At 32.5% G+C, this 17,274-nt stretch overlaps 2 protein-coding genes across 2 annotated transcripts in view; both read left to right on the plus strand.

Moving 5' to 3' along the window:
- LOC132909607 (zinc finger MIZ domain-containing protein 1) overlaps positions 1 to 12,764 on the plus strand; it is a 28,193-nt gene extending 15,429 nt beyond the window's left edge. The window contains exons 2-10 of the mRNA XM_060964524.1: positions 4,874 to 5,156; positions 5,309 to 5,632; positions 5,970 to 6,609; positions 6,704 to 7,050; positions 7,138 to 7,323; positions 7,402 to 7,544; positions 7,635 to 8,127; positions 8,212 to 8,445; positions 8,531 to 12,764. Coding sequence (XP_060820507.1) covers positions 5,067 to 5,156; positions 5,309 to 5,632; positions 5,970 to 6,609; positions 6,704 to 7,050; positions 7,138 to 7,323; positions 7,402 to 7,544; positions 7,635 to 8,127; positions 8,212 to 8,445; positions 8,531 to 8,665 — 2,592 coding nt within the window. The 5' untranslated portion in view covers positions 4,874 to 5,066 and the 3' untranslated portion in view covers positions 8,666 to 12,764. The remainder of the gene's footprint in view (positions 1 to 4,873; positions 5,157 to 5,308; positions 5,633 to 5,969; positions 6,610 to 6,703; positions 7,051 to 7,137; positions 7,324 to 7,401; positions 7,545 to 7,634; positions 8,128 to 8,211; positions 8,446 to 8,530) is intronic.
- Positions 12,765 to 13,568: 804 nt separating this feature from the next.
- Positions 13,569 to 17,132, plus strand: LOC132909620 (caspase-1-like). Its single transcript, XM_060964547.1, has 4 exons — positions 13,569 to 13,854; positions 14,192 to 14,454; positions 14,595 to 14,900; positions 15,180 to 17,132. The coding sequence occupies exons 1-4, from the start codon at positions 13,775 to 13,777 to the stop codon at positions 15,428 to 15,430; spliced, it is 900 nt and encodes a 299-aa protein (XP_060820530.1). The 5' UTR covers positions 13,569 to 13,774; the 3' UTR covers positions 15,431 to 17,132.
- Positions 17,133 to 17,274: the final 142 nt, after the last annotated feature.

Consider the following 17,274-nt stretch of genomic DNA (forward strand, 5'->3'; position numbering starts at 1 on the left):
TTTGTAAAATACCATAAACTGTAGTACAAACGTATTTAATAAAACAATTCGAAGAGACATTCTCTCTCTCTCTCTCTCTCTCTCTCTCTCTCTCTGTTCAAAAGATATGGATAAAGGTATCTAAAAAAAATATTTTCCTAGCGAAAATATTGAATTAATTAATAATCTCGAATTAAATACTTCGAAGTGCGTTAATAAACGGTGATTTAATACGTTTCGTATTCGGTTTCCCGCTAGGCGTTGCACTCGCACCCGTCTGGACTTCTCGTTTTCGCCATGTTACATCCTCTTTTAAACACGCCATCTAACGAATCACGGACGCTCTGTCGGTTCTTTCTTCCTTTCTTTCTCTCACGCCAGCCGCGCAAGCTGTATATAGGGGCTTTTGTTGCATGCCGAGTGGGCTCTAGTTGACGAAATATTGACATCCGAGAATAGAAACCCGTTGCAGGCTTTACAGAGGGGCCTACCCCGCCCCGATTGCCGTTCAACTGGGAAGACAGAAGGGGCAAAGGAATATACGGTCAGGATAAGGGAGAACAGAGAGCGTCGAAGGGAAAAGGCATCCGTTCGATGGGTTTCCCTCTCTTTCGCCCTCTGTCTTTTTCTTGCGCACCCTTTTACCGTCTCTCCCTCTCATTCTTTCTCCCTCATTTTTTTCTCGGAGTTGCATTCAGCACAAATTTAAAGGGGGTGGGACTTGGATGACGTCAACCTTCAAAATGCTCCCTGTACGTGCTATATCTGGACGTAAGTACGTTACGGGTACATGTACATACAGGGTGTCTTGGAAATCTAATACAACACAATAACGCACGGTGAACAAAGAAAAAGATTCAGAGAGTAATATTACTCACGATCGTAATGCGTTAATGGTATGGCCTGTTTATCATTACGCACGAAGATTCCTTATGGAATTCACTCTTGGCTGTTGTACCGATGTAGATTCTGCGACAGTGTTAATTATAATCGACTACATGCGCGCTATGTATTTACATTGGTATATTGAACTACGTTCAACAGAATTTTGCAACCTGTGGAAAGATTTGGACTGTAACTCCTAGAATAATATAGGAATGTTTAGCTTAGAAATGAAACATACGTTATAGTCATGACATTCTTAATTTACGCATGTTATTTGTTATTAATGCATTATGCGATAAAACAAGAAATCTGACAATTCTGACAATTGTTTTCCACGATACGTGAAAACGTAAAAAAGTTAAAAAGGAAGTTCAGTTTTTAGTAGTGCTTCTAGCAGAGTAGAACACTTATTATAAAAATATATTAGAACGATAATATTCTGATAACTCGATACAACTGTTTCATGTAATAACAATCTTTTTATTTTGACAATGTCCTTCAATAAGTTCTTTTTACTTTCTTTTTTCTTTTTTTTTATGAACAATAAACACCCCATATACTAACACATATGCATAATGCATGTATACACATAAACGATACTATAGGTTCCTCTACTGGCGGTGTATTGAATTCGACCGAGAGGCTATTATTCGAAATTTGTTTTTGTTCGATGTGCCATAATCGCGTCTGGAGGACACCGTGCACGGGGAGAACACTCTTTTTCGTTTTAGTTGGCGAGAGGAGGCGCCCCTCTTCCGTTGACTTTGAAAACCACTAGGGTTAAGTGAGCGCGAAAAAAATTATTTAGCAAATGATTAACGAGATATTTATAATGCCTTTTTTTATTCTAGTTCTTTTAACAGTCGAGGACGTTCCTTTCGTTTATCGATTATAATATTTTTATTCGATGCGACAATGAAAATAACATTCGTAATAATACTCTATCGTGTTAAACAATGATGTAACTTTCTTAAGTTGCCTTTAAATTTATATATCTGAAAATATAAAGATTTCGAACAGTAAAATATTTTTAGCATATTTATGAGTTTTAAATAATCTTCAATAGACTTTCAATAAATATTGTTATAGAAAGGTAAAATTATATTATTGTGTCACTTTAAAGATAAAAAAATGGTAGACATTATTTCTATAACTTTCAATTAGTAATTTATCATCGTTCTATATGCTAAAATGTAAAATCGTTATCTTATAACTCGGAGTAGAAGCAAATGTCTATAAATTGGTATCTTATCAAATCGACCGATTGCTCACTCTATAAGTGACTCTATCAAAGTTAAATTCAAGGTTAGCAATATATAAACGTAATTTGCGCTACCAAAACACTGATTTTATCCAAGATATAAGAAATCTTTTATTATTTGTACAGAAGTAAAACTTTGTACTTGCAATATTGCATTATTTTCATAATAATAGTAATAACAATAAAATATTACACGTTTTAAACATTTATTAATAATTATTAAAAATCATACATTTATAAAAAAGCTAGTTTAATAATAGTTAAAAATTGATGTATACAATTTTCAATATTATTATTTATTTATTTATTATGAATTGCGAGTATTCGAGGCGTACCTCAATGCGTATTCTTCGTTCTTTATACTTTATCCCATATTGAATTGAGAATGCTCGAAGCGTACCTTATATCATGAAAAAGTTGCGCAGATGGCGCCACATGGATCGATGAACGCGCGAAAGTAATCTATCCATTTAAATTCGTATCCGATCGAAAATGTTCGAACTCTTTAAACGATAAAATTAAAGGGCACGGGTGTCTGTGCTTTTGCGCAGAAATTACCAGTCGTTTTATAGAATTTCCACGAGCATGCGCAAGAATCTGGACGTGCACGTGGTAATGCGATATCGCAAAAGATACGCTACGATACACACGGTGCACTCTTTCATGTGGCTCCACGAGTTTCGAACATCATGCAGAACAATGGTCATCATATACCCTTGTTCATGACTTCTTTTACATCTCTAAGTAGTCTTCCCTCGTGTATCGTCGCTGTTTCAAGTTAAATTTCTTTACAATAGCACTATCTACTAAAGAGCCGTATTTCCTCGCCTGTGTAGCGCAACTTGAACGCCACATAGGCGTTTTATTTAGAATCTCTACTATCCTTCTAATAAACATCGATTACTCGTAGACAATAGTACCGTACTTCTTTAGAATTGACTACTTACTTCAGTTATCACGAAGAAATAATACATTAAAAAGCAAAAATACAAAGAATAACGATTAAAAATATTCAGCATGAGTAGTTCTATGATCGAATACGAACAATTCAGCAAATATATCTGCATTAGTAATACGATATGTTATCAAACAGTAGCAATGATAAATGTGACCGCGATAAACAATATTTCATGGAAATGAATTGAATCGATTTGTTGATCCTGAGCGATGATATTTCCGTTTACAGAGAAGATTCGCGGTACCTACCACCGAGATTTTTTCCATCTGGATATCGCACAAGTCGAAAATGATCGTGCAAAGCGCGTTGGTTCCCGGGACACGATTGCACCGGCAAGCGGTGTTTGTAGCAGAACGGTATTATAAGCGCAGAGAGCAGCAGTGTGTGAATAGTGAGCACGTGCATTTCCCACAGAAAACCAATAGGGGCCTTGGCCAGCTGGGAATATGAACGGTGCGCACAGGGTTCGGTCTTTCGATCTTTTGGGGTATGCACGTCTCAAAACGAGGACAGAAACGAGAACGAAGGCTACTCGAAAGAACGAACAATGTTCGGGGCTTGTATCGATAGAAGGGACACGACAAAGCGTCCAACTTCCTTTCCTATATCTTATATGTAATTCTGTAAGATGAGAAAAGGCATGGGAGCGCTGCTAGCAGGTAAATCGATTTTTAGAAGAGAAGTAGAAGAGGTTAGAAAAATTCAAGAAGACTTCAGCTTCGTTCTTATCATTTTTTCTCTCTTCATGAGTTTGCTTTCGTTTTTCGTTTTTTAAGTAGAAAATAATAACAGATTGAACATTTTAAAGAAATTGTTTAAAGCAATGTTATGAAACTAGTGTGCTTGGTTATTCGTTCTTTGTTTTTTTTTTTCATTTCTTTTTTCCTTTTCCTCCTTTTTACAGTTGCGATAAGAGTTTTACGTGCTGGTTTAAGCAAGCCGAGATAACTCTATCTGAAAGATTGTAATGCACCCAATAACGAATGCATTTTTTCATATTTCCATTTTGCAATTTTTGAAAACGCTTTAGTGGCTTTTGGAATTCTATAAATCTTAAGATTAAACATTTTAAGATTAACGATTGCGATGATCATTGATCTATAAAATACAGTAAAAATTATCGATAATGGCGTTGCCCGAATAGTAACCACGCGATGCGCGATTTAAGTTGTCGACCTTCTTAAATAATTCAACGATCATGAATAACTCACATATATTATTGCTGCATCGCGGAAAATAGAGAACGTTACAATACAATCGATTGCTCGTACAGAATAGTTGGAACATGAATCTGACCTACAAAGAGATATCTGTATTGCACCCGTATCGACCATTTACTCTTCAACCAAATTTATTTAACTAATATCACACATCTGTAGTTAATATCTTACCTTATGAATCCTTAGTCTTTCAAGAACAAATATGACAAATTTTAAGTAACCACTATATTTTTCAATACATTTATTTAACACATGTATGTATTTTAACGAAGAAAACTACAATAATACTCGTTTAAATATTAATAGGGATTTTGCCTAATTTCAAATGAGTTAGCCTCATGAGATTAGTGTCTCGAGCTCAATGTAATCTAAAATTAACGGATATAACAAGAGTAAACGAGAAATATTGTCTTTATCTTTTCCCTTTTCCTTGTCAACGGGCCGCTACTAGTTCCGCGAGAATTACGATTTATTTGACCTTCTATTTGGAATTTAAGCACTACTGTACATATATGGAACTCATCGAATATAATTTCCATTAGAGGTAACATGTTTTCTTATCTTTTGCAGTACCATCCCGGTTTTCGTTAAAACGCCTATATCACGCGACACAAGTTTGTCGTTTTCATTGGAACTAGCTTCAAGAAAACCATCAACAACGGCGGCGATCGGCGTTGGGGTGCAGCCCGTGTTATCATCCGGCTATCATAACACGGTGCCACCCCAGAACGGGGGTGGTGGTTCGACATTTAGTGCCGCGGCGATGGTGGCAGCTGCCACCGCTACGGCCACCGCCACTGCTAGCGTGGTGGCCATGCAGGACCGCCAAGATATCCCCTCTCAATTTAATCAGGTACCATTTTTTCCCCTTTTATATTTGCTCTTCTATGCGACCGACTCTTATCTTCAGTTATCTTCTTTAGTCTTTTTTTTTTATCTTCACATAAAAATTAGCTTATTTTAAAAGAGAAATTGTTTAAGTAACGTATTATATGTTGATTACAGATGCAGAGCCAACATGGAATACCCCATCAAACTTACAACGCAGGGTACGCCCAAAGAGGACCAATGGCCGGAATGGGGCCAGTCGGGATGAGCAACTTTAATAGCATGGGCACGATGAGCCCAATGCACTCTATGAATTCCATGAATTCGATGAACAGTATGAATGGCATGAACTCGATGAATCCTATGTCGATGGGTGGTATGAACGGTATGAATGGTATAAACGGAATGACCCCCATGAGCTCCATGAGTAACATGGGTAATATGGGCATGAACAATATGATGGGACCTAACAACATGCAAATGAACAAAATGAGCATGCAAGTACGTAAAGTATCGAATTCATTTTATGATTCAAACACTTAAAGTGTTAAAGCGAAAATGGACTAAACTACACACTCTTTTGGATATAAATTTGTAAGCTATATTAATTATACAAGAGGGGAAGAATTCATTTTATTTCTATTACGTGTTCACATCTATTGTAGACAGAAAATTACTGAGTTTGTTGAGTACTGAAGTTAGTCCACTTTTGCTCTCAATATCTTAATTCTCCTTTTATTATCTCAGATTTATGGTAGAACGTTATTATTCAACAAATAATAGAGTATGTATTTTTTAACGTTCTTGACTTATGACTTATATTACCATATATTTTCAGGCTCAACCTCACCAAGGCTATCCAAGGAGACTAGCGCCTTATCCAAACCCCGCGATGCATATGGCGCAAAAGAGGCAACAGGGCCCATACGCGGGTCCTAACCCGGCTGCGATGCAGCCAGCCTTCAGCGGCATGTCGTCGTCACAGTATCCGACCAATTACCCTAGTGCAGCAAGGCCGAATTTTCAACCTCAATACCAACCTATGCAGAGTATGAATCCGTCGGCTGCTGGGTTTGGGCCTAACTCTATGATACGGAGTAATAACATGAGGCAAACTGCGCCTTCATACAACACCGCTAATCAGGCTACTAGTAACCAATATTACGGTAGTAACGGTATACCGGTTAGTATGGGACCTACGACGGTTGGGAATCAATTCGTTGGTCATCAACCAAACTCAGGATACGCCGGTAGCGCGTCTTCGTATGGTGCAACTGGTGCTGCAACCAGTCAATATCAACAAGATGTTGCATCAATGAGAACGACAGGCGCGGGGAATTTAAATTACCAACACAGTCCCATTCCCGGTAATCCGACCCCGCCGTTGACACCAGCTACCAGTATGCCTCCTTACATCAGTCCGAATCCGGATATTAAGCCTAATTTCAACGAAATGAAGTCACCGGTTAATATTCAGAGTAAGTTGAATTCATGCTTTGATCATATATTTAAAATTAATAATATTAAAATAAAATGGAGCATCAATGACTAATATTTTCCCGTTTTGTACAGAGGATGATGAGTTAAGATTAACATTCCCCGTGAGGGATGGCATTATTCTTCCACCCTTCCGCTTAGAACATAATCTGGCTGTAAGCAATCATGTTTTCCAATTGAAATCCACGGTACATCAGACGTTGATGTGGCGATCTGATCTGGAACTGCAACTCAAGTGTTTCCACCATGAGGATAGGCAAATGAACACGAATTGGCCAGCGAGCGTGCAAGTTTCTGTAAACGCTACGCCGTTAGTTATTGATCGTGGTGAGAATAAAACATCTCATAAGCCTTTATACCTGAAAGACGTTTGTCAACCTGGAAGAAACACGATACAAATTACTGTATCGGCATGTTGTTGTGTAAGTTTGTTTTATCGTTATATGCTCACAGTCTTGAAATTTAATTTTTACATGCGGTAAAATGAATTTCTTTCTTTTTATTTGCAGTCTCATTTGTTCGTGCTTCAATTAGTTCATCGACCAAGCGTGAGAAGCGTACTTCATGGCTTGTTACGTAAAAGGCTACTAACGGCGGAGCATTGTATTACTAAAATTAAACGGAATTTCAATAATACTATTTCAAATAACGGTATACAGTCGGAGAAAGATGTCGTCGAACAAACAGCACTTAAGGTAGATATTTAACACCATATTTAACATATTACATTTATGTTTTTTATTATATTTATCATGCAAATTATTTTATTATAGGTATCCTTAAAATGTCCTATTACTTTTAAACGTATTACACTGCCAGCTAGAGGACACGATTGTAAACACATTCAATGCTTCGATTTGGAGTCATACCTGCAGCTAAATTGTGAACGAGGAGCTTGGCGATGTCCTGTATGCTCGTAAGTAATATTTTAACAATTTTCTCTTCGATTATAAAACTAAACGCATTTCGTTCAAGTTTCACATAATTTTGTTTCTATTATATATAGAAAACCTGCACAATTAGAAGGTTTAGAAGTTGATCAATATATGTGGGGCATTTTGAACACTCTAAACACTTCAGACGTGGAAGAAGTTACGATAGATTCGATGGCGAATTGGAAAGCAACAAAGATTTTAACTGCTGGTATTAAATCCGAAGAAGAAAACGACTGTAAGAGGATGACTAAAGCAATGTCACCTGGAAGTATGAACATGCCTACTATGAATAATTGGGATATGAATCAAGCAATGAGTCCGTACATACCACCTGATATGAGTAGCATCGTAAGCGGCTCTATGATGAATAATACACCAACCACATACGGAAATAATAACATCAATCATCGGAATTCGTCGGGAGGATCTTTCGATATTAATTCCGGAGCGAACACGAATACCAATAATGATTATACTAATGGAACTGGGCCTCTTTCGCACTTAAACGAATCGGTGAACTCTTTAGATCCTCTTAATGCTATGGAAAAATCGCTTAACGATCAAGTATGTTTTAAGCTCAGAATTATTCTATAACTATGTATAATCTTTCATAGATCATTTGTTAAATATTTTGTTTTAATTTTTCAGATGCCTCACACACCTCATACACCTCATACTCCTCACACACCACACACACCAGGTGGTGGAAACAGTGGTCCACCAAGTGTTCCTCCTGCATCCCAAGAATCCACTGGAAACCTCAACACATCTGGTAATACAAATACAAACATTACCAACGATACTGCAGATATACCATCAGATTTAAATTTTGACCCAGCTGCGGTAATAGATGGCGAGGGTACAGGTCAAGAAGCATTGAATGTAAGTAATAATCTACATGTTCTTAATATTTAAGGTATTTTTATATGTTCGTGTGATATTTATTTCTTATTATGTTATGTTGTAGCTCTTGCCAGATAATGTGGATCCAATGGACTTACTTTCATATCTAGACCCACCAGATCTGAATACCCCTCCCAGCAGCGGCGCTAGCAGTGGTAACCCCTCATCAAGTGATGATATATTAGCACTTTTTGAATAAAGATAACGGGCATCTCGTAAGAGAAATAATCAAATTGCGACCCTGACGTTACGAAAGAAAACTATATCGGCAGGTTTGCATCCTACTACAAATATATTTCTAATCGAATGAAAATACTTGTAGTGAGCAATTTCAAAAACGTATTGGGGTCACTGTTGGGTGCTCTCACCTAATTCAATGGTACAAAAATCTTAGCTCTAATTATAATATTCCTATCAACAAAGTTAGGGCATATTATTAGATTTAAAGATGATGACTTTTAATTAATAGGCGAAACAAAGCACCATGTTGTAGTGCTTGTTTGTAAAGATGTTATTGCATGGATTATGTTTAGTCCTTTAATATTGGAAATGTATATTTCCAATAATAATGCGTTCTATAACATTGTGCCGGGCATATGTTCCAGAACTAATCATCGCAAATATACCACAATTATATTAATTGTGTTCAAAAAACTATGGTAATCCAATTTTTTAATATCGAATATAGAATAATGTTTTGCACAAAGGGTTTTACATATAGATTAATATTATGGAAAAATGTTCATCTGATACAATAAATGTGCAATACGATCAACATATTTACATATGTACATTTTATACACATTACCATTTATCTATTTTTTCATTCCAAAATAAGTTTTTATAGAGACAATATTCAGGAAATCTACCACAGGATATAGAATTAATTAATATTATGTTTGGTACAATAAATTGATAACCTTTTATTAATAGATTTTTAAAAATCGTATAGCACATTTATACAATTTTATATTGAAAACGTGAACTTCTGAGGTTAATGTGTACATAACATTGGAATATGATTTTAGAAACCTTATATTAATATGTCATTGAAAATTAAACTAATATTAATAAATTTATGATTTTGGAATATTTGCTTGACAAAATGTGCTGTGCTATTTCAAAGACTTCACTTTGAAGCTTTCCCTGCAATACAATCTTTACCTCAGAACCGGTCTACTCGCATTCAAGGCTATGATGGACCTACATCACAACAGAACTACGATTGTACAGTAACTTTTGTAAATAAGTTTTAATCGAAAAAAAAATAGGTAAGACATTCATCTGTTGTGAATTACCCTGCTTATTGATGGATATAGCGCATATAGTGTTCCTTTCCTTTAGATTAGATGATTAGTGACAACAGATGAAACAAAATCGAGGGCATATCGGGCTTCACACTGGGAATTATATTTGGTATGGTGTATCTCTTGAGCTTTTGAAAGAAATACGTAATTCAGAAATATTTAAGTTACGCCCGATGTAATATATTACTTCGCTTTTTAAGCAAATAATTTTTATTTAAAAATCTATACATTGATATTGAATTTATTAATGAAATGTTATTTATATTGTTACTTTGATAAATATTATGTATATAGATTTAAAAAAAAAAAAAAAAAGTACATAGAAAAATTTCCTACTTTTTCTTTTAAATCATAGAAATTTTTCAAATTTTTTTAAAGAAATTTATCAAAATATAATAATGAAATACATAATCGATGAAAGTAACAAGATATTTTTATAACATACAAAATCTCTAAAGATACATCAAAACCTATATATCTACATATACATATGTTTATATATATATAGGATTTATTTTCACATTTTAATGTAGAAGAATTATATTAATAATTATGTTAATAAAAACAAATGTATCATTTTAGTTATTATTTTTATTAAAAGCAGGAGAAACTTTGTAATATTAAAACAATTAGATTAACATTGACTTAAGTTTATAAAAAGGAAGAGACAGGTAATAAATTATATTACACCAAATGTTTAGATGGAATTAACTTTTACATGGAATCAGTATTAGAAAATAAATTCTATATAACAGAATTAGCACAAATTCTCAAAGGAACTGATTTTTCGTTCAATGAAACTTCAGATTTAGAATTATATGTATATAACACTACTGCCAGAGTGAAACCGCCCATGGCCCCCAGCTTGCGTAGTAGTTATGACATTTATATCTTTTGTGATTTAAAAAGAAGATATACTTACAATGATTCATGTAGGTTATACAAATTTTATATAAAAATGTATTTATATTCCAGTGTGCAATAATAGCGCACACTGACGGATTAGATGCGGTCAAGTTTCTATTCATATAACTACTATAATATTATTGAAAATAGGATAATAATAATACTTACATTAAGCGAGATTATTGTATATTACTTGTATATATGATAAATAGATTAATAATATAAGAAAAGTGGCAAATACTTATTGGCCAGTTATAATAGTAAAATAATTATCTTATTTCTCAGAACCAAAACATACAAGCGTTGTATGAGAATACTTTAAAACTAGAAAATATAACATGTAAATGGATACAGGATAATAACAGTTCAAATACTGCACTGTTATTTCTAATAGAATTATTACTTACTTATTAAAGACATAATTATCAAAAAAAGTTTATTCAAATTGTAAGCTTTACTTAGGATTGCCAGAAAGTAGGCACATGCAACGTTGTTGCAACTGTATATAGGCAATGTCTACCTATACCTACTTAATAATATCCTAAAATACATGATACATGGTCTTGGTTTACAAGTTGTAGAGCTTTATAAATATCTGCACAAAATTATGTTTTTGCGAAAATATTTGAAAGAGTAAAATGTTAAAAGAGAATCAAAGCTTACTGTATTATTATTGACTAATTTTTAATAATTAAGTAATATATCTCCTGATAAATTTTGCTCATCTAAAAATGAAAAATTTTATATTGAAAAGATCTAACTTTTAGAAAAAAATATTACTAGTAAATAATAGAGATCACATTTTAAATCTTAAATATTGAACATTAAATTACCTATTTGCAATATCATTTAAAGTCAGTTCAGATTATTATAAGTCTCTACAACTTAATGATTATATACCTATTTATCTATTGTTAGGAGGCCTATGATTTGATCCTACAGTGCGCCACTGAAAACTTAAATGATCAAATGTCATGTGTGTTGTCTTGTCCAAGACCTGAAAAACTTCACTAAGAAAATAAAATATTTTCATGTAATATGACACAGCTGTACCTACTTATGGCACATTGAACATATTCAATGGATCCAACAAAGCTTTAGAGCTCGTTGATAAGCATTTAAGAATAATTAATAATTTCATTTTGTTGTTAAGTTACAATGCGCATTATTTTAAATTTATTAAAAATTTAATGTAGTTTAGATGATCAGTTTTAAATACTATATAACATTTATAGATATTCATAACTTTTTATTATCCACGAAAACTGGACATGGACCAAATTTTGATTATACGCGGGATTTATAGAAATCGATAAATTTCAGAAATAACAAGTGTTCGTATATTTTGAGTATCTAAAAACATTAAAAGCTGTGCAGATTGCTTTAACATAATTTCACATATTTAACAATAAGACAAATGTGTTTTAAGCATTGCCAAAGAGAATAAAAATTGAAACTATAGAATAACCCAACGAACTTAGTTTACAAACAAGATTATACTTTTGGTAGAATAAGAAACGGTCACAAGTTTACTAGTCTGCAATTAGAATTAACGATTTCTCGTCTTTGGATAGGTATTCCGCCCCATTGTAGTAAAAGTTAATGTTATAATACGATAAATACAAGCATAAGTTAAATAATTTAATTGATTAAAATAGTGATTTAGAGGTGGAAAAATTTCAAGTTCCTCTTTAAATCAGTAAATTATGTGGCTCGATTTTTATCCTACCAGTAACAATGTTTTTATATATCAATAAGATTTTTATAAATCTACTTGCGATTACTACCCGAAATTTTTCATAAATCGTTCAAAAATTTCCTAGATAAGTCATAATGATGTTACATTACTCGATACACAAAATATACGTATTTATCACAGTCGCCATAAGTGATTGGTACAGGTTTGTGTAAAAATAAAAAGTAATACAAAAAGTGTACGTTACGAAAAAAACACTGATATCATTGGTTACATTCATGTAAAAAATTTTAATACACAAAGACCAGTTTATAATATGTATGACAGACACCGCATTGTTTCTCGATAACAGTTAGAAACATTCAATAAAAAAGTCATAAAATATTGAACACTTGTACCATTCTTAGATCAATTTTCCTACAGCTCAATCTATCATAAGAAATATATTTTGAAGATAATATTGTCGCGGTAAAATATAAATTGTTGAACAAACGAAAATCATTGTTGTACTCATACAACATATTCAATAAAACAGTTAGCATTAATTTGGCATTAAATAATTTTATTATAATAATTTTATAATAATATAATAATAAATTTATTATAATAATTTAAAACGTTAACCATTTCCGGGTCAAGATAAGACATAACAACATAGTGATGGAAATATAACTTATAAATTCTTTCCATGAGTATTATTATAAATATAATATCAGCATCAACAGATATCAATTTTCAAAATTGAATCTAATAAATATTGTTCTATTTTTACTATATTTATTACAACGTTTATCTTTTTATAGAATATAGTATTTTTCTATGTAGTGTATATGAAATAATACATTAAACATAATTTACTTGATATGATTTTTAGACGTTATATTTAACCTTCAAATCTCTTACCATGATGACACTTGCTTTTGCTTCGAAATATTTTTATCACGATCATATAAAACAGGTCTGATCGTGGTCTGGACATTCGCTAGGGAAAGCCATTTGATTGTTGAGTCGAAAAATGTTAAGATGGCGAGAAAGTATAGGTCTCCTTTTGCAGAGCAAACACAGATGAGTGGAGTGTCGCTATCTCTGCTGAGTATTCATAGTACCTATATGTATATATAAATATATATATGTATATATCACGCATGCGCAGAACAAAACCTTTTCTTGCCCTCCATCTTGATTTTCTTTAACTCAGGAAACGGACGGTTTCATCAGTGTGGTTTCGGTATAAGAATTTTCAGATCTGTATATGACATAGTTTCTATGTTTGTTTGTAGTAGTGTGTAGTAACTGATAGTATATGAGTCACGACGCGCGCTGTAGCGCGCCATTATACTCTCTATTCTTCTATGAATTGCATTATTCGCTGTGGAAACTATTTTCAAAGTAAAAAACGATGTACTCAACAGAAAGTAATAGTATAAACGATAGTAACAAATACAGTGATGATGTCGCAGATGCGTTGGTATTTTCGGGGTAAGATTTAATGCATCATGTACACATAATTAATCGTACAATGTATCCCAATAATACAATCACTCTGATATATTTTCGTTGTTTTTACATTGTATATTGATAGATGTTATTTATTTGCATGAATTTCTGAATTGTAGGAAAATATATTTATTCCTAAAGTTAATTATAAACAGTTTTATTTTGTTATGAATTCAATTTTTATTATTTACATTACAATATGTTAATAACAAAATAATAAAGTGTCCATAAAACAATGAAAATGAATTACAAATCCCGGATAATTTAATTTTGTGTGTAATCAGTTACAATTTTGCATGCCATTTTTTTTATTTTCCAGAAACAGCGTCAGTCCTCTCAAGGGCCCTTTATTACAAACGGCACCCACAGACCGCTATGCCCCATATTACAACATGAATCATGCAAAACGTGGATTAGCTATTATTTTTAACCATGAATTTTTCACTATTACACATCTTAAACCAAGATGTGGAACAAACGTTGATTGTGAAAATCTTGTCAATACATTTAAAGATCTTGGTTTTGAAGTAAATGATTTTCATAATTACACACATAGAGATATAATGAAAAATTTAGAAAGAGGTACTTGGTTGATGTTTCCCTTTCATAATTTTGAACTTTGTTTTTAATCACAAGAAAAATATGTTTTGGGTTTTGCATGAAGACATATAAATGAAGATGCATTGAATAGACCTTTTCAAGTTATAACTTTCTTTTTACAGTTGCTGATATGGACCATTCTGAACATGATTGCCTAGTTGTAGCTATATTAAGCCATGGAGATTTAGGAATACTTTATGCTCATGATACTTCTTATAAGCCTGACTCCATTTGGTCTCTCTTTACATCTGATAGATGTCCTACGCTTGCTGGTAAACCAAAACTATTTTTTATACAAGCTTGTCAAGGGGATAAATTAGATGCTGGTACAACATTAAAAGAACGTACAGAAACTGATGGTGAATCAGTTACAACATTCCGTATACCATGTCACGCAGATTTTTTAATTGCATACTCAACAATACCAGGTAAATATAACTTCAAGATAAAGTTGATTTTAAATCCATTATATTTTTATTATATTGTTAAATATATAATTTATTTGTCTGTTATAAATACAGACATTCAGAATAATATTAAATGGTTTCACTTTCATGATTAAATAATTTAACGATACATGTTAAAAAACTCAGAAATAGTTTTACCTTTTTTTTTTAAAGAAATTATTTTTAAATTTTTGAGTTATATCCACAAGGGAAAATTTTTTTCAATTAATATAATTTAAAAAATATTACTTGTATATATAGGTTATTATTCTTGGAGAAATACTACTCGCGGCTCGTGGTTCATGCAAGCGTTGTGCCTAGAACTACGAAAAAATGGTACTCGTCATGACTTGTTACATTTGCTCACATTTGTTTCTCTGCGAATTGCTGTTGATTTTGAATCCAATACTCCTGATAATATCACAATGCATCAACAAAAACAAATTCCGTGCATTACATCGATGTTAACTCGTTTAGTAATGTTTACACCTCCTAAAAATAAAATTGTATAGTCGTTTTATGCACGAAAGATTTATGATATATGATATGCTATAAAGTACATATATATATATATATATGTATTTTTTAAATTACAAATAATGATACCCTTCCAAGTAAATGGGTATCGCGTTTTTACATATTTTACATTTTACATCTCATTCTTTTAACATTGTTCTCTGTTGTTGTTAGTTTGGAATATGTATCTATTATAGATTCTACAATCCACAAGGTATAAAAAGTTAACTTTGCCTGGCCAAAGTCAGCATTACTTACCGCCATTTGACAAAGTTCAGGGAAAATTGATAGCAATTTTGCTCATATTACAATGGGTCATTCAAGATTTTCCCTGAACTTCTCTGCATTCTCTGCATTGAACTGACTCTGCATTCTGTACTCTTTACTTCTTCTATTTCCTGCTACTCCCATTTTCATTGTACTCATTTTTTTCTTTCCTCCTCCTTTCTGAAAGATTAACCCCTTGCCATACCATTTAACTCGGAAGAATCTGGGCCCAAACGTTGCACCCGAATGGTCGGAAAAGGAGTCGAAGCGGCGGAAACAGAGTGTCAGAACTTGCAACATGATATCGTGTAACTGAATGCGTAAATAGTCGCGACCGTGTTTAGAAAAAACATACCATTCGAAACATTCATATTTGGCCCGAGATTAAGACCTCGAGCCTGACTCGTGATATTCAGGTTTGACTCAAAATTCTCATCGCGATTCAGACTCGTCAAAGTATGGCAAGGGATTAACATTTTCGTTTCTTCCATGTTTAATTCTATTTTCTTTTTGTTGCTTTACCAACTTCAATTTGATATATTATATGTACATTATGTACCTTTATAGCATTAATCATATTGTTATTAGAAGTTCAAAGATAATATTTTACCTGTGCAAATTTCTACTTGATGTGACTTCAATGTAATGCATTTAAATGATAGCATTTATCTTATAAAAACTGCCATTATATATTATGCAATATTTGCACAACAAAATTATAGCAATATAAAGTAGATTTTATGCTACATATAAATTTTTGTACTTGTCTAGATTAAGGAATCTTACAAATTTTATATCTTTGTAAGATTGATATTTATAATAGAAATTTACAACGATAAGATCTCAAGCTATAATTTTTAACAGTTTTTAAACAATTAAGAAAGCTGCATAGAATGGATGTAATAGTGGTCATGCAAAAATTTAATACAGTATATTCAAAACCATTATAAGTAAGATATATAATAAGTACAAATGAAAAGTAAAATTAAGACAGCAGTGCTAAAAATATAGCTGAAATTGATTGCCTTTGTGATTGCTGCTTTATGAACAAAATTTTATAAGTAATTTATATATGACCTATACAATTTCGACATTATATTTTGAAAAAAGGTATTTTTTAACCATTATAATGCAAAACAACTTAAGAAATATATATTTAATGCCTACTAAATATATTGTACAAAAGTCAGAAGGACAAAATCTGTGTCTTTTCATAACAAGCAATAGTCTAATCTTATATAAAAAAGAATGAAATATTTTCAAGTTAGTAATAGATAAATATAACTTGCCTGATTAGAGTAGTTGTGATTATATAAGGTGCAATTACAACGAATATTACCTATTGTTAAGAGGATAAATATGAAATAAGCAAGGCAATTTGCATATACTTTTGGAATTGCTGATGCACATAAGGTGTTATGTTGCTTCATAGTTTGAAAAAAGGCATTATTAAATAAAGTAGATAAGAATTTAACAAAAAATATTAATATTATGGCAAAAATTACTATATTTGTAATTGAAATGGCATTATTATGATCTATAAAAACGTCTAGAAACGTGATATAACAGTCTT

The sequence above is a fragment of the Bombus pascuorum genome, chromosome 8, assembly GCF_905332965.1.
Source record: "Bombus pascuorum chromosome 8, iyBomPasc1.1, whole genome shotgun sequence".
Lineage (NCBI taxonomy): Eukaryota > Metazoa > Arthropoda > Insecta > Hymenoptera > Apidae > Bombus > Bombus pascuorum.